This window comes from Nymphalis io, chromosome 5, assembly GCF_905147045.1.
Source record: "Nymphalis io chromosome 5, ilAglIoxx1.1, whole genome shotgun sequence".
NCBI classification, from domain to species: domain Eukaryota; kingdom Metazoa; phylum Arthropoda; class Insecta; order Lepidoptera; family Nymphalidae; genus Nymphalis; species Nymphalis io.
In genome coordinates, this window is record NC_065892.1 from 5,795,104 (window position 1) to 5,822,448 (window position 27,345).

At 32.7% G+C, this 27,345-nt stretch overlaps 1 protein-coding gene across 1 annotated transcript; it reads left to right on the forward strand.

The window, feature by feature from the left end:
• Positions 1-22,454: 22,454 nt before the first annotated feature.
• LOC126768528 (silk gland factor 3) lies at positions 22,455-25,026 on the forward strand. Its single transcript, XM_050486703.1, has one exon. The coding sequence runs from the start codon at positions 22,665-22,667 to the stop codon at positions 23,769-23,771; it is 1,107 nt and encodes a 368-aa protein (XP_050342660.1). The 5' UTR covers positions 22,455-22,664; the 3' UTR covers positions 23,772-25,026.
• Positions 25,027-27,345: the final 2,319 nt, after the last annotated feature.

Consider the following 27,345-nt stretch of genomic DNA (forward strand, 5'->3'; position numbering starts at 1 on the left):
ATTCCACTTAATTTTACTTATAAAATATTTATGTATACATCGTTTATGTAAATAAATACATTAGACACAAATTTATACGATAATAAAGAATATCGACGAATTATTATAAAATACTCCTGCTTTGGAATAATTTTATTAAGAATGGACATTATGAAGTGTGAACGGTAGCTTATCTCTTGACAATTGTAAAATATTTAAATAAATACATCATGATGTCTCCTTTGCCAGTCAGCCTCATTATTATGGATCTATAAACACTCCGAAATAGTAAACAAGAACACTTTGTATAATTTAAGTTTATTTTTAGGAAATAGAGTATATAATTGCCCGGCGAGTCTCAGGGTAGCTGATGAATTTCTGCTTCGAGGTGAGCAGTGATTGACGCGTCGATCGCATCTGAATAATGCGGCGCGGGCGAACTGTTTTCATGAATACCATGAATATAAAAGTTGCTCGCTTTTATTTTTACTTTAAGATATTTATATAAAACGGTGATAATCGAACGTAGTTTTAAATCACAAAGTCAACATTGTCATCATCGTATATGACTTCACAACCAGAAATAGCCCAGTCGACCTTGGTGACCAAGGTTTTCTAACAAAGAGTGTGTAGAAGCTGCCGCATGCCGTCGCTTGCGCAGGAGCTACTTGTGGATTCCGCGCCGTGGTCGTTCGACGAGTTATTACCGAGAGTGTCGATTGTGATTCCGCGGGCGCTCCGGTCGCTGCGCATACGCAAGCAGGACGCAGCGTACAGTGTTAGAAAACTCGCTACGTGCCCGGAGATACGTGTGCGAGGGATCCGTGCCACCGCCTTGGCAACAGTACCGACCAATAGTCGGCCACTCGCCACTAGCCGTGTTTGATGCCCAGTTGATAATATAGACTGTCTAAGATACGATCGTCACAGTACTCAAATGAGGTCCTAACTGTTTCCCCACTATCCAATCTTAATATCTTCTTCTCTCTCCGCTAAGCTCGCATGTGCCACATAGATGCAGATATATAAAGATTTAAGACACGTCCGTATTCACATTTTACATTTTGTTATCATTACATATAATGAAAAAAGACCTGTTGTTTTTGCATTTTTATCTAAAGTTGCAAATGTCACTTGTGGGCGCTGAAGCTTAGCTATATTTATACTATGTTTGTCTTAGACATTTTAACGTCCCATCAATTAAAAATTAAAACCAAATCCGCTTAATAAATTCATCTATAATGAAAACAAAAGATAAATAATTTACATACAAAACTTTTAAATATAGGTATATAGGCGGCGTATACTTAAATAGCATTAATTAAAACTGTTCTTTCAAATCTTATCAAAAGAGCTGATAGCTTCTAAATGTGGATGTTAGTTGTTTCTGCTTGGTGACTGGTTACTCGGTATGCGGACACTGGACGATCCGCGCTGTCATTGCTTATGTCCATCACGTTAAAGCTATCTTGCTATTATTTCCTTTTATTTTATTAGGAATACTTCGTTCAACAGTGATATGGTTAAATATAGACGTCTTTACCAGAAATAATCGAACGTTGTGCATCGGTTCCCAAGTGACCAGCATAATAAAAGTCTTCCTCATATTAGCATTTCATGTTAGGAGGTTCATCGTAACCTGGAATTAATAAAATTTTGTGTATTTTTATAACATATTTGATATGCTGTGTTTTCTAAACTAAGTTAATTTTATCTAGTCTTATTGCCGATTAACCTCAGAATTCGATGGTCCGCAACACCGGATAAAGACAGGTCCAAGCTAGTCGATCGCTTCTATGAAAAACTTGAATCAATGTTGACGTGTGAATTTTATTGATTCGATTTTTTATTGCAATTCTGTTCAGATGGTTTAAATTGCTTTTATTTCGTAATTGATCGGATGATGTTAACTTTTTAGAACCTCCCATAATATGGAAAGAATTTTAGGTCCGTGTGAATGTGAAATAAAGATGATTCGAAATTTAAAAAAAACTACATTCAACCACATGCCTAGTAAAATTAACATGTAAAAATATAAAAAGAGGTATTATATAATTTATTTAAACGTTATAAATAATAAAGTCTGTAAGTTTAATTACAAGACATTCAATTTTGCAATTCCATAAGTCGATTATCTAGATAATTGGAATATATATATATATATATATATATATATATATATATATTTTATCCTATATTTATGAATTTAAATACCTATTTATTTCTAAAGGTGCAGGCTAGTAAATGCTAGTATAGCTAGTATCACATTTAAGGTCTTGTATTATTATATTTTGGTATGTGTATTGATATTGGCTTAACGAGTATCAAATAAATATTATAACTATAAAGTCTTGGTGGAATTACATATACTACTTAGGTACTTAAAATATATGTACAAGATGAACTAAGTGATCGATTCTATTTATATAGATTAATTTATACGAATATTTTTTTGTGAAATCGTAAAACAAACGGAAGTCGGATTAATTTTTAATGAGTATCTTAAATTTTTCTTGTGATTAAATAAGTGGTTCCTAAATTGCATGATGCTGTTTTTTCCGTATGTAAGTCAGGAAACCAGATCGATGTACATTGTTTTTTATACTACTATTTACGTAACCGTTTGTGGTAATGGCCACGTCACAGCTTTATTTTAAGTGTATTAAGTTACCACGGTTTCCTTTAACTTTTATTATATTTATGTTTAGAAAAACATTTGAACAGTCACACGGTTATAAGCTCACGACTAACAAAACGCAACTATGTACTTATTTTTTATATTAAATAAGTAAAATAACAAGCTTGTTTTTAAGTAGAGACGGTGCGCATGTCAAGAAGAGTGCGGCGCTCGTCAGCACGGGGTCACGTCGCTATCTCAGAATCGCGCTGGCGCCGCCGCGGCCTCTCATGCAAATGCTGTTCAGCTCACCGCCTCATCCGTACCAACCACGTGTGTACTATCGCTTTGTATGTACCGCGAAATATAACGTTACTCAAATACCTCACATCGTTGTCGTAAATTATTGCATAGTTCGTAAAATCGTGCTAAAAGATTTATCTTCTATTGAAACTAAGTATTTTAAGCCACTGGGGCTAGGGGGTTCTCTGTAGCCCGGGATACCCGCTAGCGATGGAGGCCGCCCGCATAGGCAAGCCAACCGAAGAGTTGGAATGGGTACCGCTCGTTTTTTAATGGGTATTTCTTCTCACTCCCCCCGACTTCATGTGGGGGGAAAAGCGTATTTTAGTGAAATAAGAAAATAGGTATCTTAATTTAAGAACCAAGATGGTAGAGTCGATACCACGCAATCCTAATCAAAGATTGCAGATTCAGATTATGAGATGGAATTCTGCCACACTGCCTTAGAGTGGACTGGTGAAGTGAGCTCCAAGTCAAGTCTTACTAAAATAAAATTCGATCTTTAACCAACTGGTCGGAAATTTACAGCCTTTCTATAAAGCTTGTTTAGCGGGTGATTAAATTTTAATTTAAAGTTATTAGTCTTCTTTTTTCGAATATCAAATCAAAAATGACAGAAAGACATAAAGCAGGGTATTGCGATCCCCTAGCCTCTCCGATCCGTGCTGAGGACGGCCATCGCAGTGGCTTTTAGTAAGAATCCCACATAACCCAAAGCCGGGTACCATGGGTACCTTAAAAAAAGGTATAACTAAACAGCCGCTAGGACACTTTTAAAAATAAGACCTTTAAAGGTTTTTGATAGTTACGATATTGTAATTATGTACGTAAATGACTTACCAAGTGTGAGGTCTAGTTATGTAATAAAGTATTTATGTATATCATAGCTTTAACAATGTTAGATTTAGCAATGCATGAAGCAAGTCTTGAGTCATTCAATTCAATTCAATGAAGCACCATTTCAGTCAACTTCACTCTCCACTTCAATTGAAAAGACCACCACAGACGCGGGTATTGGTATATAGGACTTCAACTTATTATAGTAAAAGTATATGTTTAAAAAATATGATGTGGCAATTAGGATAATTATACAAATTTAATGACATTTAAAAGTCGACTCTAGACAAACGATTTTTGAGGTTTGTAGTCATTGTTATCGATAAATTTAATTGGTGTGTTAGCTTTGTGGATATTTCGTTTAGTTAGTATATTTCGTGTTTAAAACTTGGTTAGTACTCATTAATTTTCAAGGGATAAAGGACATCTTCCACGATTCATATACTTTTGGTTCAAATGTTATAGCACCGGCCGACCAAAAAATATTCTATAAGAACTTGTTCATTAAACAATTTTTTATTATGACACAAAAGCTGTTGGACCAATGATCTTGGTTTTTTGTGAGCTCAGAATCTGTCATTTTTCGATTAAATAAAATGTTTCGACGTTTTTGTTATTTGCTAAACCAAAATAAGGACTTTCAAATCCAAATAAGTACTTTCAAATTAAGATCAAAATAGATGTAGTCCTTTATGAGTTATATTCGAAAAACTCCGTGAGGCAACTTTGATAGCAATCTATTTCATGTGTAATACACCAATCAAAGCACCAAGTATTAGTGCAGCCTAATTGAGTAAGCTCCGAACAACACCAAAAACGAGAGTAAGTCTTAGCCCAGCAGTGGTATTTTTAAGCTGTTTCTATACTGTATTATTATTATATTTATGCGTGAAATTAAAATATTCATTAATTGCTATACTTTTTTACACGACTAATTTTAACATTAAACATTTTGCATACATTTTATAAATAAATTCATATTCTTAATATATTATCATTCATTTTGTTAATTAATTCGTTAACTATGCTTAAGTTTAAATATGTGTATATAATATTATATAATATATATGTAATTCGTGTGCATATACCAATACTTTACAATAATAGTTATTAACTTCATGATGAATAATGAATTTTAATTAGTAATTATAATTTGAATTTTGCTGAATGACTTTTTCCGTCGGGTTTCTTTATATAGCTTAATTTAAATGATAAAATATAAGACTAATTATACGGTAATTATTTTTATACTTATAATATTACAAGGACATAAAATCATAGTCTCGTTTAAGTGTTATGTATTGTAGTGTAGTGTTTTCAGATACCTAGACGTTTAAAAAAAAGTCTCCTCTTTTATTAGTATCGATTATAAGCTTAGTCTGATGTTTTTAGACATTATTTTAAATAAAATGTTCATTATAATTAAAAATTTACAAAATAAATTGGACGGTAATTAGTTATATCAAAATGTTTTACTGTTTTTGCTTAAAGCGTAAAAAAATTAGAAGTATTCATTTCAAGTATTTGGTGTACTTTGTAAATATATAATTTTTAATAATAATTTACTACTGTACTAATTTACACTTTTTAACAATAAATTGGGCTATAGTATACAAATATGACTTTAACTAAGCCATTAAGTGGGTTTTAAATAAGCAACAAAAAGTATACACCTTATTCGCTCTATCAAATTTTTAGTTAAGTATTTAACTTGCTATTTAAAAATATCCTTGTACAAATGATAGATTCTATGATCACGTACGGCGCTTTATTAGAGCAGGTGGCAGTTCAAATCCGGCTGTAGTCTTTAAAAATAAAATTAATATCTCCTTGTATGTTTTAAAAAGTAAACTAGAACATCGATACAAAGCTGTGTAGTAATATACACTCGTGTGTGTTTTAATGTAACCAAGCGTATATAAAAATGTTAGGTTATTATGAAAGAGATGACCACACACACATGCATACACCGATATAGTTTAATTGCGCGTTGACCATTCGAGCCACGAGAGCTATGTGCATTTCAAACTGACTATTTACGGTAAACAGTTCACACATACATATGTACATACACAAACTGCGATTAGTTACATATCAATAGAATGTATTGATAATTAAACGAGCAGCTGTTATCGTGAATGCGTATGCCAATATAATGTTTTTTAAGCCTCTTTTTTTGGTTAGGTTAGCAAATGTCATGATATAAAAGTAGTTCATTTAGATCTTCGGCGATACGATGGCATTATAAAAGTATAAAATATTTCTTACACCACCAAGGAGCCACCAACCACGAGATCTAAGAAATAAAGTATTACTGTCTATTGGCAGAATGATTGGTGAGTTAAGAGACTACCGCCCATAGATATTGACGATGTAAGGAATGTTAATTATTCCGTACATCGCCAATGGGCCACCGACTTTGGGAACTAAGATATTATATAATGCGCAGTGACAATAAAAATATATGATAATTGTTAGTGTTTACCCAAAAGTACACTTTCACAAAAGTTCGCATAGAAATGTTTAAGTCTAAGTATATAAATTACGCATTGAGACAATTACGTGTAGCGTATGTGGAGGCAGGTTATTATGAGTAAATCATAGCGGGTAAGACAGGAGCGGCAATTTAGCTTGACAAGCCCGCCTGCGCCTGCGCCGCCTGCTGAGCAATCAGCCGGCGATTACTGTGCATCCTTTTAAGGATCCTTGCTGATTTTTATAATAGCGCTTATAACTGCCTACGTATTCGCTCGATCATGCTTTAATTTAAGTACTATGCATAAAACTGGTAAATAATAAATGTATTATAAAATTTTATGTAATTATGTAAATAGCTATTTCCTATATGTGATATCTGGAAATTAATGACGTAGTAAGTAATTTTTTTATAAAATAGTTTGATGGACGAGCATATGGGCCATGTGATGGTAAGTGATCACCAAAGCCCATAGACATTGGCATTGTAAGAAATGTTAATCATCACTTACATCGCCAATGCGTCATCAACCTTGGGAACTAAGATGTTATGTCACTTGTGCCTGGGCCTGGCTCACTCATCCATCAAACCGGAGCACAATACTAAATACTGTTGTTTTGCGGTAATATCTGATGAGTGGATGGTACTTATCCAGACGAGCTGGCACAAAGCCCTACCACCAGAAAAGTATTAGTACACACGTAAGCACACGAATTCGCCCTAAAACCTCTTATACTGGCTTACACTTCCTATAGTGCCAGTATGTATGGTTACCATGAGTTGGCCTATTTGTACGTCATTATTTATAAAATGAGTATAAAAATGGCGATAAAGAGAAACGTTGCGAGAAAACAGCATGCATCGGAATTAATTAAAAACATTTCAATAATAAAAACCAATAAAGGGGAAGTACGCTCTATATCTGTAAGCAAACAACATTTGTAAAAAAAAAAGTTTTTATCAAAATATATTAAACTATTTGACTGCCTCGTTGGTGTAGTGGCTAGATATAAGGCCTCCCAGAGCCGAGCCCAAGGTTCTGGGTTCAAATCCAAGGTCGGGCTAATAACTTTTTTTGGATTTTTCTGTCGTAAATTCTTAGTAGAAACCCAGAGTCTGGAAGTTGGAAGTTTGTACACACCAGTGCCTCGGAAAGCACGTAAACCCGTTGATCCTGCGCCACTTGTGCACTATAATCTCTCTTGAGATTCTTCACCGTGGCCAAAATCGGCTCGAAGGACATTAGCTTCGGCTGTGTTTTAGGCGTGGGTGCAGGTGTTAAGTACCCTACATACTTTTCTATAACTCTGACAATAGGTTCAGTTATTCAGCTTGAAAGCGTAACAAACAAACTAACCTTCGCATTTATACTATTAGTTTGGATTCAGAATAATTACAATGAATGAAGATGTTTAATTCAAGAAGTAGAATACACATAATATTATACCTATTTGGAAAATATTTATAATTGTGCATCGGTTAAGGCTTAATTAATCAAGTAATAAACATAATTATCATAACGCTTTATGGTTATGAGATAAAACAAACTTAAACAATTACGGTTATTACTTATAAATGCTGCTTAGCGTTTGTTTAGTTAAAAACAAATTTAGCTCTTTCGCTTCTTTCTGTCATTATTGATTTGACTTTCGAAAGAAGAAGACACAACATTGCTTAACTAATCACCCGCTAAACAACGTTTAAGTAAGGCCGATAGTATAACATTGGGATCAAGTCAGTGGAGGTAAGCATTGTAGTGATAATGCTGAGACGTTAAGTTTATTTATGGTATAATTCTCTATAATTTAGTTGGCTATTTATATGAGACTTTTTGTCTTGTTCTAAACAAGCTATTGTAATTGCTTCAATTTTGGATGTCCTATTTTATTTTGTCTGAAGAACCTTTACATTTAAATTTGATAAAATATAAAAATAAAAGGAGTTGCTGTTATGTTAATTTTTTATTTGTGTTGTGGACCGTTATCCAGATTTTAATTTTCATTTACTACTACAATTATCCTTAGATTTCATTAAAAAAGTTCAGACTTATTTTCACTCGTTATTCTCGGACGACATTATCGCAAATATTTTATATAGTGATTTAAAAATAAGAAAAGAAAAACTTACATTTAAATTTAGTTACATTGCCATAATAATATAATGATTGACATAAAATTACAGACATATCCTATATCACTTTTTTATTGTAACTTAAGTTAATGACGTAATCAAAAATCTAAAACGATCGACATTATAAAGCGGAACGTAACTGGGTAGTCAGTTTTTATAACATTTTAAGTCACTCGTATAATAAAATTGGAGTATTAATTTAACGAAATGCTTAATATGTTGTGCATATGAATACATTCACTAAGTGGACGACCTCCAGAACTAATAAGAATAAGACAATGATTTTAATTCGGGTTCAGCCGCATCTTGCAGCCGATCGAGAGTGGATTTATTTCAAGCCGCCAGCAAAGAACAGTGTAGGGTAGCCAGGTCGTATGTTCTTGCTTAAGGAGAGTCCTGTATGAAAGCGATTACTGACAAGTCGTGTTATTTGTGTGTATATAATGTGATCAATGTTATAAGTACTAAGCTAGATCACTATAACGTTCGACGTGGGTGCAGAGATTCGAATTAAATTTGGCAACTAAGAATGGCATGTCATGCCGTCGCTGTATAATCCCTTTTATTTGCGTGGCGCGCATACTTTTTTGCTATATATTATTAATACATTTATCAATGAAAAATTATTATAATATAATAATTATATCATTCTATATTTTTTTATTGGTGTCTGTTCATAACCAAAAAAACATTGTTATATTAAATTATTAATATATTTGCATTAATATTTATATATTATGCAATATAATAATATTTATTTAGTATAAATAAAAAACGTATTTCTTCCTGTTTGAAATTCCATAAAAACATGGTAGCCCAAGTCGGGAGCTGTTCGATGACTACTATTTGATTCCACTCCGCCCACTAATTATATTCTTATAATATAAGCTCAGCTTTTAACCTCGCTACTAAATGTATTAAAACGACTTAAAACTACAATTGTATTCATTGATTTTCAACCTTATACATTGTGAAAAAGGTACAATTTCAATAATCGATGTGTTGATAATAATTGACATCACACAAAATTCAAACATGATACAGTAGCCCACAGGTGAAAAGAAATTCCGTATTCTAAAAACGATTAATACTGAACATGTATCTTAAATCAGTTTGTTCATAAAACTACATTCTTATATAGCGGACACATTATTCATTTTATTTTTTTCAAATGATCAAACTTTGGTCTTACGAATCTAAGCCAATATTTGTAGTAGTTGTTAGATGTAACCTACTATTTATATGGTAAATACAGATAGTAGGTTACATCTAACATTACATTACATTACATTACATTAACATTACATTAACATTTTTGGTGGTTTAAATATATGTTTTGTTTTTGTTTTATGCGTGATATAATCGTTTATTTTCATTTAAGTAAAAAAATAAACATACGCGCAATGAAAAACTAATATGGTCGTAATTGATTTTTTTGATAATTGTAATGAATATGAAGGACGTATTTTTGCAACAAGACGTAAAGCATATTTTTGCCATTGTCTAGTTATTTGTATGAAATGTTTATGGATTTTATTAATACTAAATTGCCTAATAGTTTTAATATGGATTGTTTTAACATATTCTATGTATATTATGTAGAAAAAAGAATACTTGAATAAGATATGTTTTTGCTATTCCATTATCTATTGTTGCAGCTTATTCCACTACGCTGCTCCAACGCGGATTGGTGGAATACATATGTGGCAGAACTTCAGTAAAATTAGACACATACAGGTTTCCTTACGCTGTTGTAACACAAATTAAGCATATGAAAATTCAGCGGTGTTTGCCCGGGGATCGGAACCTACGATAATCGGTTAAGATTTACGCGTTCTAACCACTAGAGCATCTCAGCTATTATAGAGTACAAGATTATAGAGAATTAACAACTAAGTGCTTATTTAAAAAAATTGCTGAGTCGTTTCGTTTTAGTTGACATCGACAATTGAAATTATTTCGTTATCATTTCGGAAAAATGTATTTGAACCGCAAAGGCTCATTTTTAGGTATTGTAGTAGGGATTAGAACTAAACATCGGACATTCGCTAAAATCTGCTCTGCTCTGCGAGCCTCGGTCGTCACTGCTCACTAAGAATGCAATGATAAATCAATACTCCTAAAATTTATATGTATGTGTTTGTAAAAAATTCTATATGTATTTAATAGACAGACATTTGAACAATTTAACCATAATAGTTGTTATAAGATATAGCAATTAAAAAGTAATGACCAGATCATTCATTATAAAAATTGTGTTACGCTTGCTCTGATTTATAACGAGATATAAATCCATAATTGGACATCGAAAGAGAGAAATTCATCTTAAAATTGAAAGGGAACAGCGTTGAAGCGAAGTTTTATAATAAAAAATTACCCAAACTGGCATTGCAAAATGGACAGCCATTAATCCTCTCGCAATATTAATGTCCCAATATATAAAGTATTAACACCTCGATCAGATAAACTGACTGCATCTAAACTCGAACACGCTTATGCACAGTGTTTAATTGTGTTAAAAAACTAAACGCATGAAGGAGGCAGTGTTTCTTTCTTGGAAAACGCTTGAAATCATTTAGACGCTCGGCCCGCCCATATTATCAAGATGGAACTTCAAAATAACTGTCGTTCGCAACAGATTTGTTGCTTTAAGAACATTTATAAGGGTTTGATATTGAAAATAATTTTAAGTAATAATAAGTATTTATAATTTAAAAATTATTACTATGTATATGATAGATATATATAAAATATTCTTTGAATAAAAACAAAATTGCCCAAAAAAAAAATTATGTTGCAAGATATCAGTTTAATTACACGCTTCTTGTTAACAAATTGAATCATTTATTAAATCGTTTATCTTATTTCATCAATTAAAATTATTTCATTTAAAAATATATATATTTTATAAATGTATTATTATTTTATATAAATAAATTATGATATTTTAGTTATCAGTTTTAAATTAATAAATAATTGTCTACTATTATGGTTAAGATTAAAACACCTAAGTTATAAATCTTAATCGTAGAATATAAAAAAAATATAAATTTTAATCAAAATATATAAATCTGAAATAAACGAATGTTAATATTAAAATTATTACCTATTACTATCAATCCCGTTGCTGTTGTCCTTAGTTTTGGATTATGTAAATGAAGTATTTTAAATTGTTTTGTGTAAAAAAAGTATCTTGTGTTTACAAAATTCTTGAAAATAAACCAATGAAATTCTACTTCAAGTGTTTTTATGTTAGAATTCCGCCAAATTTTTTCACGATGATGCTTGAACACAATTTAATTTAGTCTTATTAATTGAAATTAAAATTAATTTACTCAATTAAATGAATAATTAATAATACATGTGTAATTTTTTTACTTACACGCATTCATACTGCGCGTGCGCAATACTCCCACATAAAATTTTCATTACTTAGTTATTTAAAATATCGCATATTATCGAAATTAGCTAATTTTCGGCACAATGCTTTTCGATTGATATAAGTTTCATTTCGATTATTTTATAAAAAAATATTAGAATGATATTAGAAAAAACGTATGTAAAATACAAAATAGTACAGGAATTCATGTGTTCTACTCTACTTGGACATAGTCTGCTCTTAGTCTTCTAATAAAACTGTTACTAATTACCAAAATTTCTTAATCTAGATGTATATATTTGTAATTAATGCAATATATATGTTAAATTATTTTTTATCCATTTTACTTAACGATATAGTTATCAGCTGTATGTATAGTAATTTATGGTATTTGACAGTTTAAATTAATAACATTCTTTATTATTTTGTTTATGGGAGGGAGACAGTCCATTCTATAAAAACATGTTTTATAGAAAAATGTTTATTTATTGTCGTACAATAGTTAGTTTTATATATAAATATTATCAAAGATCTGCTTATATTTATTCGCTTCTCGTTTCGACTTTATATGGGTATCAAAACAACACTGGTCATATAAAGTTAATTATTATGTAGTTGACTATGTATTTCATTGGAGAAAACAAGAATTTACTGAATTACTTGCTTATTTTTGGTAGACTCTAGTTTGAAGCTTGGATCTTTTTGTAGAATCTACATGACGAACTTCGCGTCCTGTGCGAATGTCGCGACCTTTTATAAGTACCAACTTGAATTTAATGATAATAGTTTCTAATTTGACACAAAATTAATTTAAATGTATATTTCAAACACCATTCTGGTGACTTCATACTTATAAAATATATGTAATATAATATAGTGGAATACAGCGTAAAGAATTAAAGCTCTTTAGACTCAAAGTCAAAGTGACTTTAGTCTGAGCTTTAATTCTTTTTTCCATAATAATATTAAATTTAAAACAATTATGCCATTTTTAATTTATACATACAATTGTAGATACGATGACGTATTCAATTCATCACACTACTGTAATGGCAGACATATATCGATGGCTTAGACACACATAGATAATAAATCAATTATGACTACGTTTAGTTCAATCATATGTAACAGTTAATTTGTATACAATAATGTAAGTAGAATACCACTATATATTCGTACGTAATAATGAATTCTTTGACTTATAAATAATAAATATACACAGGCCTTACAATTTAGAGAAGACATTTGTTTCTTATTATTAATATTATAAGAAATAATTTAGCAAATATTTTTTCAGGTGATATCTGCACACTGTCCCATAATTTAATCTTATCCAAATTGCTAATATTTTTCAGTACATTAAGAAAAATATATAAATCACATGTTTTTCCAAAGTACTTACTAAACGTATATAATATATTTAATATGTTTAAATGCGAAAAATAAGTGTGCCAGATTTTATAAGTTACAGTTCTTTGAAGTTGCTTTGCTTCACATGTACGAGTCGCATTTAACTAGATTTTTAATTAGTTTCTTTGTATAGATTATATATACCAGTTGTATAGAAGTCAGCTGTGCATTTACAATCTAATGTATATTATACAATGATGTATGGAAGTCTTAGAAACGTGGATGCCATAACTGACGAACTTACGGCACTTTCAATTTTCAATATCTATAATTCATAAAGTTATATATGCTAATGTAGACACGCCTGTTGAGTGGTAATATTTTTTTAATTATTCCGTGTAATTGTTTTGATTTGTCGATAGTAAGGGCAGTCGGGAAAAGTATCGCTCATCAGTTATTCTACCGCGGAATATCAATACTTTGCATTTAATGAAATAAAGAAAAGTTATAAGTATCATTATATAAAAATTATAATTGAAAAACACTTAAAACGATGCTGAGATTAATAAATTAGATGTGACTTATTATAGCGTAATTTTACATTACAAAAAAATGTTAGTTCATAATGATTTTTCATTTATTAAGGTTAGCCGTCATAAACTGGTTCTTAGTAATATGGCATAGAAAAGAAAGCCAAGAAAACTTTTTCTAAATATATAGAGCGTTTGTCTATATGTTATAATTAAAAAATAACGGGTAACTGTTGCCTCGAAGCACGTTACGTCATCGCTCCTGGGGCTAATTCTCTAATTAATAATATTAATATATATAATTATAATATCTAATTTCAGTCTAATCGTCATTGCCATTTTTGCATCCTTATGCATATAAACTTTACTTAAATTTGACTCTAATATATATATTTGTATATTATAGGTAGGCGGACGAGCATATGTATGTCCTGACATACCTGATGGTATGTCATCAACGCCCATAGACATTGGTATTGTTAGAAATGTTAATCATTGCTTACATCACCAATGCGCCACCAACCTTGGGAACCAAGATGTTATGTCCCTTGTTCCTGTAATGAAAATAGCTCTCTCACCCTTCAAATCGGAATACAACAATACCAAGTACTGCTGTTTTGCGGTAGAATATCTGATGAGTGGGTTGTATTTACCCAGATGAGCTAGCACAAAGCCCAACCAATTTCTCTTAAATTCACGTGAATATTTTACATAAAACACTAGAATATGTTATTTAGTAGTTATCAATATTTAAATATTGATAACTAGAGTGTCTGTCTGTCACGGTGATTTCCGAAGTATCAAAATTTTTAATTTCGCTACGCTACATAACAGATGTAGGAACCAATAGTTAGTATAATTTTTTTTCTAAATTCAAACAATCATTTGGAAATCGGAAATAAATTGGCGCTAGTTTTGATTTGGCAACGATCACACCACTTGTTTAAAGGTTATAACAAAATGCAGTAAAATTGTATTAATTAAAAAAACGGGATTCATAAAATGTAAAAAAAGGCGCACTATTAATACTGAAGTTTAATATGGTCGTGTGCGGTGTACCGCTCCAGGGGCAAGTCCAGGCCGGCGCCGGATCGATTCCTCGACGCTCGATCGGGTACAAATCGCTCCGAGACATTGTCGACTAGCCACTAATATATGGTAATATTACCATCTTTAGGTACGTCAACAAAAATTTAACGTAATGATATTCTTGTATATTTCGAAATATAATTGTTAAAAATATGAAATTAGCGTGTACTTAAGATTAGTAGAAATAGGTATTTTTATTTTTTTTTTATTTTGTATTTGGTAATGCAACAGTGCGTATAATGTATAACTTTTTACCTTCAGTACAATGAATCAGTAGGTAGGCTTGCACTATTAGGATTACACTATTTGACTAAAAAAACAATGAACTACCTACATCATATTTTTAGAAAACAGTGGTTAGTTAAGTCATCAGCTTAACCAAAATAATACAAAGGATTATTAGACAAACTGTGTTTTTGTGTGTGCGTTTCTAAAAAAATGACGTTTATATTGCAAGTTAGAGATATAACAAGGTTTTAAATAAAGTTAAGTGAGATGTATTAGTCTTGATATTTATTATACTATAATATTACAAATTCAAATGTAATAAATATGTTAATAACATAAGAATTATTTACATTGATGACATAAATAAGTATGTATTAAGCAAAATTAACTGTAGCTGATGGATAAATCATGACTGCGTGGAATGGTAGCAAGAAGGCTACCAGCATCTCTCATTGGAATCGCTTTTATGGTTCACTGGGCGAACTTAGCACTATTCTTAAACATTTATTTGTTATAGGCAGGCGGACTGACAAATGGGTTACCTGATGGTAAGTGCCCATCACCGTTTAAAGACATTGGCAATGTGAGAAATATAAGATAATTCCTTGCATTATCAATGTGCCATCAACCTTGAGAACTAAGATGTTATATCCTTCGTGTCTGTTACACTGGCTCACTCACCCTTCAAACTGGAGCACAACAATACTGAATATTTGGCGAGCGACAGACGAGCAAAACCCCTACCACCAAATACAAGTGTTCCAAAGTCCAAGTGTGTTAAATAAATTTTATTTGTGTATACATATAATTATATAATGAATATGACTAGTTTTAAGTCTTAATGTTATCCGTGCAAAGTCTGGATTGGTAGCTGATGTATTTTAATGACAGTAAATTCTTATAGTAAATGTAAGCAGAATGTCTTGCCACCAAAATAAATGTAAAATGTTGGTTACCAGTTAGCAGCGAGGGTGCACACGTGGCCTTTTTATCCGTCTGTCTCAAGAATTAATACTGCATCCATTTGAAGCGAATTTGAAATTCAATCGATCTGTTTTTTACACGGGATCGTGTAGGTTGTACTGTACCTCGAATTTTGTATGCAAAGATAATATGTCAATTTTTGGAAACTTACAGTCAATGGTATTTTTTTTTTGTATTTAATTGAATTATTCATTGTTTCCTGTTTAGATGTTTGTAAGGCTGTGTTATTTTTAAAATTATATATTTATGTATCCTATACTTAAGTACATACTCTTGTTGGGTATTATTTGTAATATAAAATATTTATACATATAAGGTCACAAATGTTTAATTAAAAAAAAAAAAAAACAATTAATAGGTACAGGCTGTTTACTGGATTAATATAATGCAAAGTATTTTTGATCGATATGTCTATTGATTTTAAGTCCAATCCAAGTCCAATTTGATGTAATCGGTGTTAATAAGGTTAATTAATAATTAAGTTGTAATTTGTAATTAAATTTCATAAAATATTGATGCGGTGTACATTTCGCTCGCTTCAGAACTACTAAGCACCAATTTCCATAGCTCTTTATTAAAAAATGTAGGATTTCCCACAAACTTTCATCACCTTTATCACTACCTCAGGGGTTAAAGTTTCAAAAATCTTTTCCTAGCTAATCTACTGTGTAAAAAGAGCTCGTATGCTAATTTTTAAGGTGCTGGTCCCAGTAGCTTGGACTGTGTGTTGATGTGTCAGCCAATCAGTCGCTTATTCTTTTATATACAAAAAATAATTATTTGTTTATTTGTAATTTGTAATAAGTATGTTTAATAAAAAAAATATGATATGGTTCAGTGACTTGAAACCGTGAATCATAACAGAAAATCGTAGGCTCGTACAAGTACCATTGAATTGTACCATATACCATTTTCATATGTTTAATTTGCGTTTATAATTTATCTTTCGATACGTATGTCTGAAATAGAACGTAATTTTATATTTAAAAAAAGAACCGGTTTGGCTTACATTATTTAACTAGGAATGGGATCACGTCTCCGATATCGATGCTTCTCAATAATGTTTGTATTCTTTCCGAAACACTTCAAGTTCAACCCTTCGATACTCGGTCTAAGGAGAATAGTCTATACAAATATTCAAATATTGAAGATTAACGGACTACTCTGATGCGTTACTCGGTACAGTTTTACGCAGCTTGAGGCGCCAAAAAAACATGGAAACATTATCACAACGCGATCATCAGTTTCATCCGTAACACCTTCATTAATTCTCTTTTAAAATATCCTTATAAGTCACACAAATATGTCACAGAAAAATAACAAGAATGAAACTAAAAAATCTACGATGAAGTTAATAAATATATCATTAGTCGCATAGTTGCTTATACCAAGTCTTCGGCCAAGTACAACTTGTAGATAAGCTATCGGTTATAAAGTACTCTTTAAATATAATTATTATTTGACATTTGTATCTCAAGCTATTTTCGTAATAAATTTTTATTTTATTGTAAAATACATATTAATAATAAAATAGTTAAAGTTATATTTAAAGTGGGTAAAGATATTATCGAAACACGGCGGGCGCGGGCGCGGGTCGGCGCGGAACGAATCGATCCGACGCGCGCGCAGTAAATTGAATACAATATTTTACGCAACCGACGCGTAAGGGAATTCGTAATCTGCCGTTTCTTATGTAATTATACACTTTGGTGTTGGATTTTGTTGATATATTATTAGTTTAAATACTGCTTCGGGCTTAAAAAATGTAATTACTCCTAATAACATGCCAATAATGACTTACTTTAAAAACATTAAAAAAGTTAAAAAAAACTTTTTTCAAAATCCAATCATAGTTATATAATATGAATCTTATAATCCTTTTCTAGGTCAATGTATATTTCAATAATTGTTAACGATTTGTTTGTTATTATTTATTTATGTATATTATATAATTATAAAAATTAAAATATGTAATTTACCTATATAAAGTTGTTTATTTTTCGAATCAGAAGTATATATATCTCTATAAAGCTTTTCTTAATCTTCTTAGATTTTGGAAGATAATATATTTTTTATAAATTATACAATGGTAGTGACTGTAACGCAGACACAATATTTTTTTTAATAATAACTGGCAAATAATATTTCATTATTCTAAAAATATAAAAAAAGAAATCTTCAAATTTAGCAATACGCATTCATAAAATTTGGCCGAGATGGCCCAGTGGTTAGAACGCGTGAATCTGAACCGATGATCGTGGGTTCAAACCCGGGTAAGCACCACTGAATTTTCATGTCCTTAATTTGTGTTTATAATTCATCTTGTGCTTGACGGTGAAGGAAAACATCATGAGGAAACCTGCATGTGTCAAATTTCACTGAAATTCTGCCACATTTGTATTCCACCAACCCGCATTGGAGCAGCCTGGTGGAATAAACTCCGAACCTTGTCCTCAAAAAAGGAGAGGAGGCCTTAGCCCAGCAGTGGGACTTTCACAGGCTGTTACTGTACTGTTAATTATAAAACGTAAACAAACAAGTACATTACAATTATAATTTACAAAATAACAGTCAACAACGTATAACATTAAATTGAATGACAATAATGTTTAAAGTAATTGCTAATTAGGTATTAATGTAAATGTAAAAGGAATTAAAATGTATAAAGATATATGTATTTATATATGTTTATACAAACTAGAAACATTGCTATTATTTTTTGTATATACCGTAACAGCCTGTGAATGTCCCACCGCTGGGCTAAAGGCCTCTTCTTTTTTTTTTGAGGAGAAGGTTTGGAGCTTATTCCACCACGCTGCTCCAATGCGGGTTGATGGAATACACGTGTGGCAGAATTTCAGTTAAGTTTTAAGCCGAGATGGCCCAGCGGTAAGAACGCGTGAATCTTGACCGATGATCGTGGGTTCAAACCCGGGCAAGCAACACTGAATTTTTATGTGCTTAATTTGTAATTATAATTCATCTCGTGCTATACGGTGAAGGAAAACACTGTGAGGAAACCTGCATGTGTCTAATTTTTTGTATATGAACATCAAGAAATCAACAAAACAACGAACGGTTTCTTTTATTGTTGATACTATTTTTTTTATTTAAAAATAGAACAAATTTATCAACGACCATTGATAATGAAAATTATGTTTGAAAGTATACATTTTATTAAGTCACGGGTTATCCAAAGGGCGATAGGTTATATTTAATTAAAATTATACTTTTGGAACAAACATACATACATGCGTACTTATATTTTTTTTCCTTTATCATTATTAGTAGGTTTTGTTGACCGAAAAAAATGAGGCTTCATATTTTTCAATGATTAAATATTTCGACGATAATAATTATGTAATAAGATAGTTGATTCCATAGATACTATTTTATTATAATGTAACGAAATTAAATATGTATCTATAATTAATATTATAATTCTTTCGAGTTTGTATGTTTTTTATTAACTAGCGTTAATATTGTCCAATTGAAAAAAATCTTATACTTAAATTAAATACTAGTAAGATGTTTCATCCTCATTCCGAACATCATGGATTCATTTTTTCAATAATATGAAGCGACTTATCAATTTTACTACTGTTTTTGAAAAATATGCTCGTTTAGGGCGTGTGAGTAAGCAAGGGAATTTAAAAATGTTAGCACATTTTTAAATTCCTATATCATATAGCGTTAAAATTGTCCAATTGAAAAAAATCTTATACTTAAATTAAATACTAGTAAGATGTTTCATCCTCATTCCAAACATCATGGATTCATTTTTTCAATAATATGAAGCGACTTATCAATTTTACTACTGTTTTTTCATCGAATAATCTTAACTATAGTAATTTTGGTATTACATGTTCGTTTTTCTCCATTGATGTCAATTGAAAGTCTATTCATTTATCCATCAGCCGTTACAGGTCCACTGCGACATTGGGTTTCAATGCTTGAGATTATTTCTACCAGTCATTTGCTCTCTATATCCTGCAGCTACACTAATGCTAATGCAGCGGGTATTCTTTGAGTTCAGTTTATCAGGTCCGGGATAATCTTGTGCTCCTTTTCTCGAGTGTTGATTTTTTTCAAAGACTTTTCTTCGCAACTCATATTATTTATTACTTCTTTATCATGGCTCATAATCACTATTTAGACTCTAATATTATATATATACTTTATCTACATATATATATATATATATATATATATATATATATATATATATATATATATATATATATATATATATGTATACATATATACTTTACTACTTTATCGATCGAGAATAAACTAACATTTGTTAATAAAACAAATTTAACATGTGAAGGAATTTGAGTTCAAATACGTTTTATTATTTTGACTTACGTTTTATATGTTAAAGAGTTGATTAGTAAAGTCGTGATGGATTTTCATACAAATATAATTTTATAGGGTTGAAAATATAATAATAAAAATGATATGTTAAAAGTAATATAATTCCAATATTACCAATAAGAAGACTTTCTTAGGTAGTACTTATTTTAAATTTTTGAACAAGATTTTTAATTAGATATACAGTTGATTAATACTTTTAGACTGGCATAAATGATAATACACGTCGTATTAAAATTAATGAGTTTTAAGAAGAAGAAAATACTAAATTTTTTAAGCAGATAGAATGAAGATTTATAAAAATTGACAAGCTTGCTGCTTCCTATATGCAAAGGCAAATTATTATGTATAATATAAATTGTAATTTTGTTTTCGCAAATATAGTTATATACATTTATGAAGCCTCTCTAGCGGTGAAATAAGAAGAATAAGGCATTTGAATCAGTGGCGTTTAAAACATATTACTCGACACGAATGTACTTTTACTTAGTTCTGCTACACAACACTAGATGGCGAAGGTATGTTGAGATTAACTTTGCTTGAGTTTTATTTTAAGCGTTTCATAATCACATAATATAATCAGTTAATAAACAATTTATTTAAGTAACAAACATAATTATTATTAATTATAAAGGTATTTTTTATTAAAAAATAACAGTATTGTCACTTTCCTAATAATTTAATAAATATTGATAAAAATATTTGGTAAGCAACAATCTTAAATAATAAACGATATATATATTTTTTATAGAAAGTTAAATTTTAATATTTTTTAAGCTTATAGTTCTTCTACTCAATCATAGATGGCGCTAGAGCGGTCAATTTAAGTTAAGCTACATTATAATTTAGAGAAAGAAATTTACAATATTATTATTGTTATTTGGTTATAAAAAACATATTCAATTTTATAGTAAGTATCATTTTTTTATTTTAATATTTCAGTTTTTTTAATTCGACGCACTCCATAACGTTGCATCTGAATAATATATTAAGCTTAAGGTAAAAATACTTATATTTTTATAAAGCTTTTAAAAACCATATATGTTTTCTATTGATTATAACTAAAGACATTTCTTCTGGCATATTACTAACACCTAATGCTTCATCGGTGCTAATTTTTTCCGCTTGAAAAAAAAACGCGTTCCGAACTTGTTAATAAAATCGATACAATTTCGATTATTCATAACATGCCTTTTCTGTAAATGAATTAAAATTTCCAATCTTTGTTTCACAGAAATCGTTACTATTTACATTATTTAACGTTTTTTTTTACGTTCAGTAGGAAATATCGATTACATTTACGCAACTAAATATGTCCATAAATCATATTATATGACTATTATTGAATCGATTAGACACAGATGTACGCACGATTCTTACTTTCTTATAAAGTTACCTTTTATTTTTATATCTTTATAACTCACCTAATTCCTAGATCGGCTTAATTCAGTTTTGTTTCTTTTTTTCTTTTATTTAATATAATATTTCTCTCATAATATCGATCTAATATATTTTTCTTGTCTCGTTGTTAGATGAATATGATAATTAAACATAAACGTTGATATTTAAAATAAATTTATCATGATTATGTTTAGTTTGAACATATTTAATGGTAATTATTTAAATTATAAAATCAAACAGAACCTTCATTATTTTTTTTTATAGGCTATTATACTGTATAATAAGCTAACAGCTTATTACTTTCGCTTTTAAGATCAATTATTATTTAAATCATGTTAGGAAGTGAAACGGATCAATAAATGCTAATGTGTTTTTTTGAAGACATACTATACTTATAAATAATAAGTAATTTTTAGTGTAGTAAAAACGTTAAAGCAAAGTATACAAAAAATGTACATTAATTTGTATAGGACGGTAGTGTAGCAGTAGCGTTTATCAAGTATCAGTAGCGGCTCTACTGTAAGTCCCAGAAATTGTAGCGATTATGTTTGTAAATAACAAGGTGTGAGTGATAGAGCGCGCATCGCGAGAAGCGAGCCGCGGCCGAGCCGTGTAGCGATGTAGCGACGGCGGCGAGGAGCGGCGTTGCGGGGAGCGGGGTGGACAGCGAGGGTTGAGGCACGCGGGGAGCGCGGGGCGGCGCGCAATTACGGCGTCATTAGCGGGCGGCGCTGGGCGGGGCCGCCCCTCTCCGGCGCCGGCGCGCGGTGCGCCGCCACCGCCTCGAGCCCAGTCCGCTCCGTGCTGCCGCCGCGCACGCACGCGCATGTCGCTCGTTGTTGAATTCGGTGATGTGAGGTGGCCCCCGCCGCTACCGCAGCGCCGCGCGATTAACGCGCTTGTTTCGCGAAAAAGTGCGCCAGGTGAAGGCTCGAGAGCCTTCGAGCCGGCAAGACGCCGTCCACCGTGGATCTGAGGTACGGCGCCATGGCGGCGACCACGTATATGCCGGGAGAGCTGGATCTCGGCAGCATCGGCGGGTACCATGCCGCCTCGCCGCGTAGCGCCGAGCCCGCCGATATGAAATACCAGCACCATTTGCACGCCGGCGGTTCGCCGTCTCCGGGTGCGCCTGTGGGTATCAATCCATGGGCCTCCCTGCCGCCGGCCGACCCTTGGGCCGTGCATCAGCATCACGCACACGCGCACCAGCCCGACATTAAACCACCTGCAGCTCCGCACGAACACCGCCACCTGCAAAGCCATGGCTGGCATGCGCCAGTTGTGTCTGCGCACTACGGTGCAGGCTCACCGGTGGCGCTGCACGGTGGCTACCCGGTGCCCATGCACCAGCACCACATGTTACGTGATGTGCAGCCCTCGCCACATCCACTTCATCATCATCACGCACTTGAGCGCGATCAGCCCGAAGAGGACACGCCCACCAGTGACGACTTAGAAGCCTTCGCCAAACAGTTCAAGCAGCGTCGCATAAAACTCGGTTTCACGCAGGCAGACGTGGGTCTTGCGCTCGGCACACTCTATGGAAACGTTTTCTCTCAGACAACGATATGCCGATTCGAGGCTTTGCAGCTCAGTTTTAAAAATATGTGTAAGTTGAAACCGCTCCTTCAAAAGTGGTTAGAAGAGGCAGATTCCACGACAGGGAGTCCCACCAGTATCGATAAAATAGCCGCACAGGGTCGCAAGCGAAAGAAGCGTACCTCCATCGAAGTGTCAGTAAAAGGAGCGCTCGAACAGCACTTCCATAAACAACCGAAGCCCTCCGCTCAGGAGATAACAAGCCTCGCGGATAGCTTACAGCTTGAGAAGGAAGTTGTACGAGTCTGGTTCTGCAATCGCCGGCAAAAGGAAAAGAGGATGACACCGCCGAACACACTAGGCGGAGAGATGCTAGATGGCATGGGTCATGGGCACTATGGGCACGACGTGCACGGGTCTCCACCACTGCACGCGCATTCGCCCGCGTTGTCCCCGCCGCACGCACAGCACGGCCAGCACGCGCCGCACGCGCCGCACTCCCAGCATCCGCAACACGGCCTCCAGAGCGCGCACACGCTTGCGGCGCACTAACAGTTCGCCCCGTGGGCGCCGCCGCGGCCCTTCTACGCGGAGCCGCACTAGCCGCCCGCGGGACCTGTACATAGGTGTACATACACGCCGAAGGGGCGTGCCGCGGTCGTCGCACTGTACATAGTTCGCGAAAGCCCAGTTTCAGTTGTTTTCTCTAATTGGCGTGCGGCCGCGGATCCAGTGACCTCGTAGTGTGTGACAATGCGGAGACAGTTCGCGACACCGAGAACGGGCGCGCTCGTCGCCGTCGCCGCCGTCGCCGCCGCCGGTGGTAAGTACGAGTGCGCCCGCCGACGTCCGTCATGTCCGGCGCCCGGCGAGGGTCGCCCCGCGCTACACGTTTACACGAGAGACAATTTCATCGAATTTATTTATAGATATTATAAAGTAACGATGTTCATAATGCCTGCCGACAGGTAGGGGTTAGTGGTGTGGATTAAATTTTAAACCGTTGCTACTACTGTAAACTTACTATTAGTGATGAGGTTGAAAGTGAAGCGTACGAATCGGGTCGAAGCTTCGTTCAGTGAGGGAATACGATTGAGTCAATAGGTGCAATTTTTATTTTAAGTGCCCGACGAAGCGTAGTGGCGCGGCGCGACGGACTCATGCCATCGCCCCGCGCCGCTCACCCCGCTCCCGTAATTTATTGAAAATTAAGCAGATACGATGCCAAAATGGTTTTATTCCTGTTTTTGATTGTTTTGTTGTTTTTTCGTTTATATGTAATTGTGGCCAATTTCGGTACTTAATTCTTGTATAAATAGGTTTTTTTTTTATATAAAATAATGTTACTGCAACGTATATAATGATATATATTAAAATGTTCTTTATAGAAACTGAGATATAATGATGACTTTTATTGAGCATGTCTGTTCGTGTTGGAGGGCCCCATTAGACATGTTTAGTTTTAACTTGCGAGCTAGCCTGAGTGCAGAGTACAGTGTTGTAAACGATACGAGTGCGAGTGCCGTCGTACCGAGTGTTGTGTACCGAGTGTCGTGAGCCGAGTGCAGTGCGCGGTGTGCAACGCTCGCCAGAATCGAACCAAACCCAATTTTGTAAATGTAATTAATTCGTTATTCTCAACGAAGTTGACAAGTTGATATGTATATAACTGTATAAACTATATTAGGTAATAACGAACAGACGGCAGTGGTAGTGCAAGCCTCTAGTAGGTAAATAATGAATAATTAGTCTTAAAATGTTTTATATTATTATCTAAGTATTTAAATAAACCAGAGTAAATATTTTATATGGTAGTATTATTGGTGAATCCCGGTCGACAGGACGATGTTGTTTGTTATAGGGACCCTTGTGTTTTGGGCTCAGGTAGAATGCTCACGTGACGTTGCCCGATCTAACATACCTATTAAAAAACTAAAATGTTTCACATTCTATATTGTATTTGAATCAATATCTTACAGTGCTACGATTCCAACCATATATAGAACTGTCCCGTGTCTCGAGCAGGTCTATTTTTATAGAACATTTCATTTTATCAGTTGCTTCTGAGCTGATTAGTGAGACAGCGACAAGTTGCAGGACCAGTAAAGTAACATACACAACGGACGTTCAAATCAAGCCAATACAAGTAACATAGATTCTTACTTGATTTAGAATTCATCAAGCACCTAATTAACTGACAAAGTGATCTTGCTTACATTACTCGTGTGCACTTTTTGTTGGAAGCTGATCTGAGCCTTAACATATTAATTTATCACATATTGTTTTGAAGGAAGTCGTTTTTTTTTATTACGACAATTTTTCTTTGAAATGTAATTTCTAAATTTCTACGATATGTAGTCTATTACAAATATATTTTTTTTAGGAAATGAATAATTCTTACCTGACTTTTTACAAAGCAAGTTAAACATTGATGATATATATATTTTGATATATATATATAGTAAGCACAATCTGTTTTTACAAATTTATTCATATAATTGCAACTTTTAAGAAACTCTAAAGTTATATTCTTTCAGTAAACATACAAACACAGATACACGTGGATTACGTAGTATGACACACCACACACATACATTTGTTTTACAGAGAAATTAAATGCATTTTAATACTTACCAGCCTTTTCACAAAGTAAATAAGACATTACTTACTTATATTAAGCACATAATGAGCTTTTTCATATTTATATTCAAATTATTATGATAATTGATTAACCGTACACTAATATAAATGTCTTTATGATCTTTATAAGTTCTAAGTTTTAAATATGACAACTGTCGTTCTTTAACTACTAATTATGACGAAAACGCCAATTAAAAACGATTGCTATTAAGCCTACATTTAGAAGTTTTACGAATTAAAATATATTTAATTTCTGTTAATTAATACACATGATGATTGTAATATTAACGATCAGAATGGTTATCGTAAACAGAATGTAACAGTGGTATTCTTACTTACAAATCGATCATTTTGTTATTAATGTGCGCGGTCTCAGGACGCTACCTGCCGCGCCGTTCGGGTTCAAGCATTGATTTATCGGTATAAAAAATGACCTTTAATTCGAATTACGTAAAATTTCCTTTTATAAATGCCATAATTTTTAAGATTTCGACTTTCAAATCCATTGGGTTTGGTCAACATCAGTAATCATTTAGTAAGGCGATTAATTTGTTACGTCGATAAGAATTACTTTTTTTATAAAGCGATATAATGTTATCAAATGCATCAATCCTAGTTATGTATATTAAAAAGAACATGGTGTAAATTTTTATGTTCAAAATATCTTTAAAAAAATTTGCTCTATTAAACTAAAATGCAAATATATATGAAAAATTAATTGCGTAACGTTTACTTCAATTAGAATTCTCCTGGCATATTTACAGGCAAATTCAATCGCATATCAGAAAGGAGGTTTATTAAAACGAAATGACTTATTTTGGAATAATTATAGCCAGCATTATCACATTATTTAATTGAAGTTTATATTGTATTTTTAACACTTTAATAGTTACTGTTTGACAGGCGTTTATTTATTGATTGTCTCACCGCATCGATGATTCCGAAGGTTTTCACCTGTCATAGTATAAAAAGCAAGAAGTTTAGCAAATAGTCAGAGCGCTGGTTGAACAAAAACCTCACGTGTTGGCCAGGGACGAAATGACATTCCTTTAGACTAATGAAGCGTTACGATGATACCTAGTGAAACTTGTTCATGTTGAAAAAACTCAATATACTAAAGTTGTTTTTCATGTTCATACAATTGTTTTGATGTATGGTTGCAATATAACAATGCAAATTTCAATTTCTTATATTGTTAAATAATAGAAAATGAAATTCAGAACAATAATTATTTTGTAACTAAACATAAATGTCAGAGCTATGTGAATGAAATATTTTTTTTTAATAAAATCTGTACGATCTATTGGTATAGAGTATTTATTATTGAATTCGCATTTTACCGTAAACACATACTTGTGAGTCTGCTAGATAAATTATAACTCTTTTCAAATATATGATATTATAATAAAACACATATTATACATCGCCAGAAGCTAAAACCACTTTCATGTATTATATTTTATTTAAATGTAATTGATAATTAATT

What these genes read in the sequence shown, in the direction of transcription:
- LOC126768528 (XM_050486703.1), top strand. Translation starts at nt 22,665, where the DNA reads ATGGCGGCGACCACGTATATGCCGGGAGAGCTGGATCTCGGCAGCATC.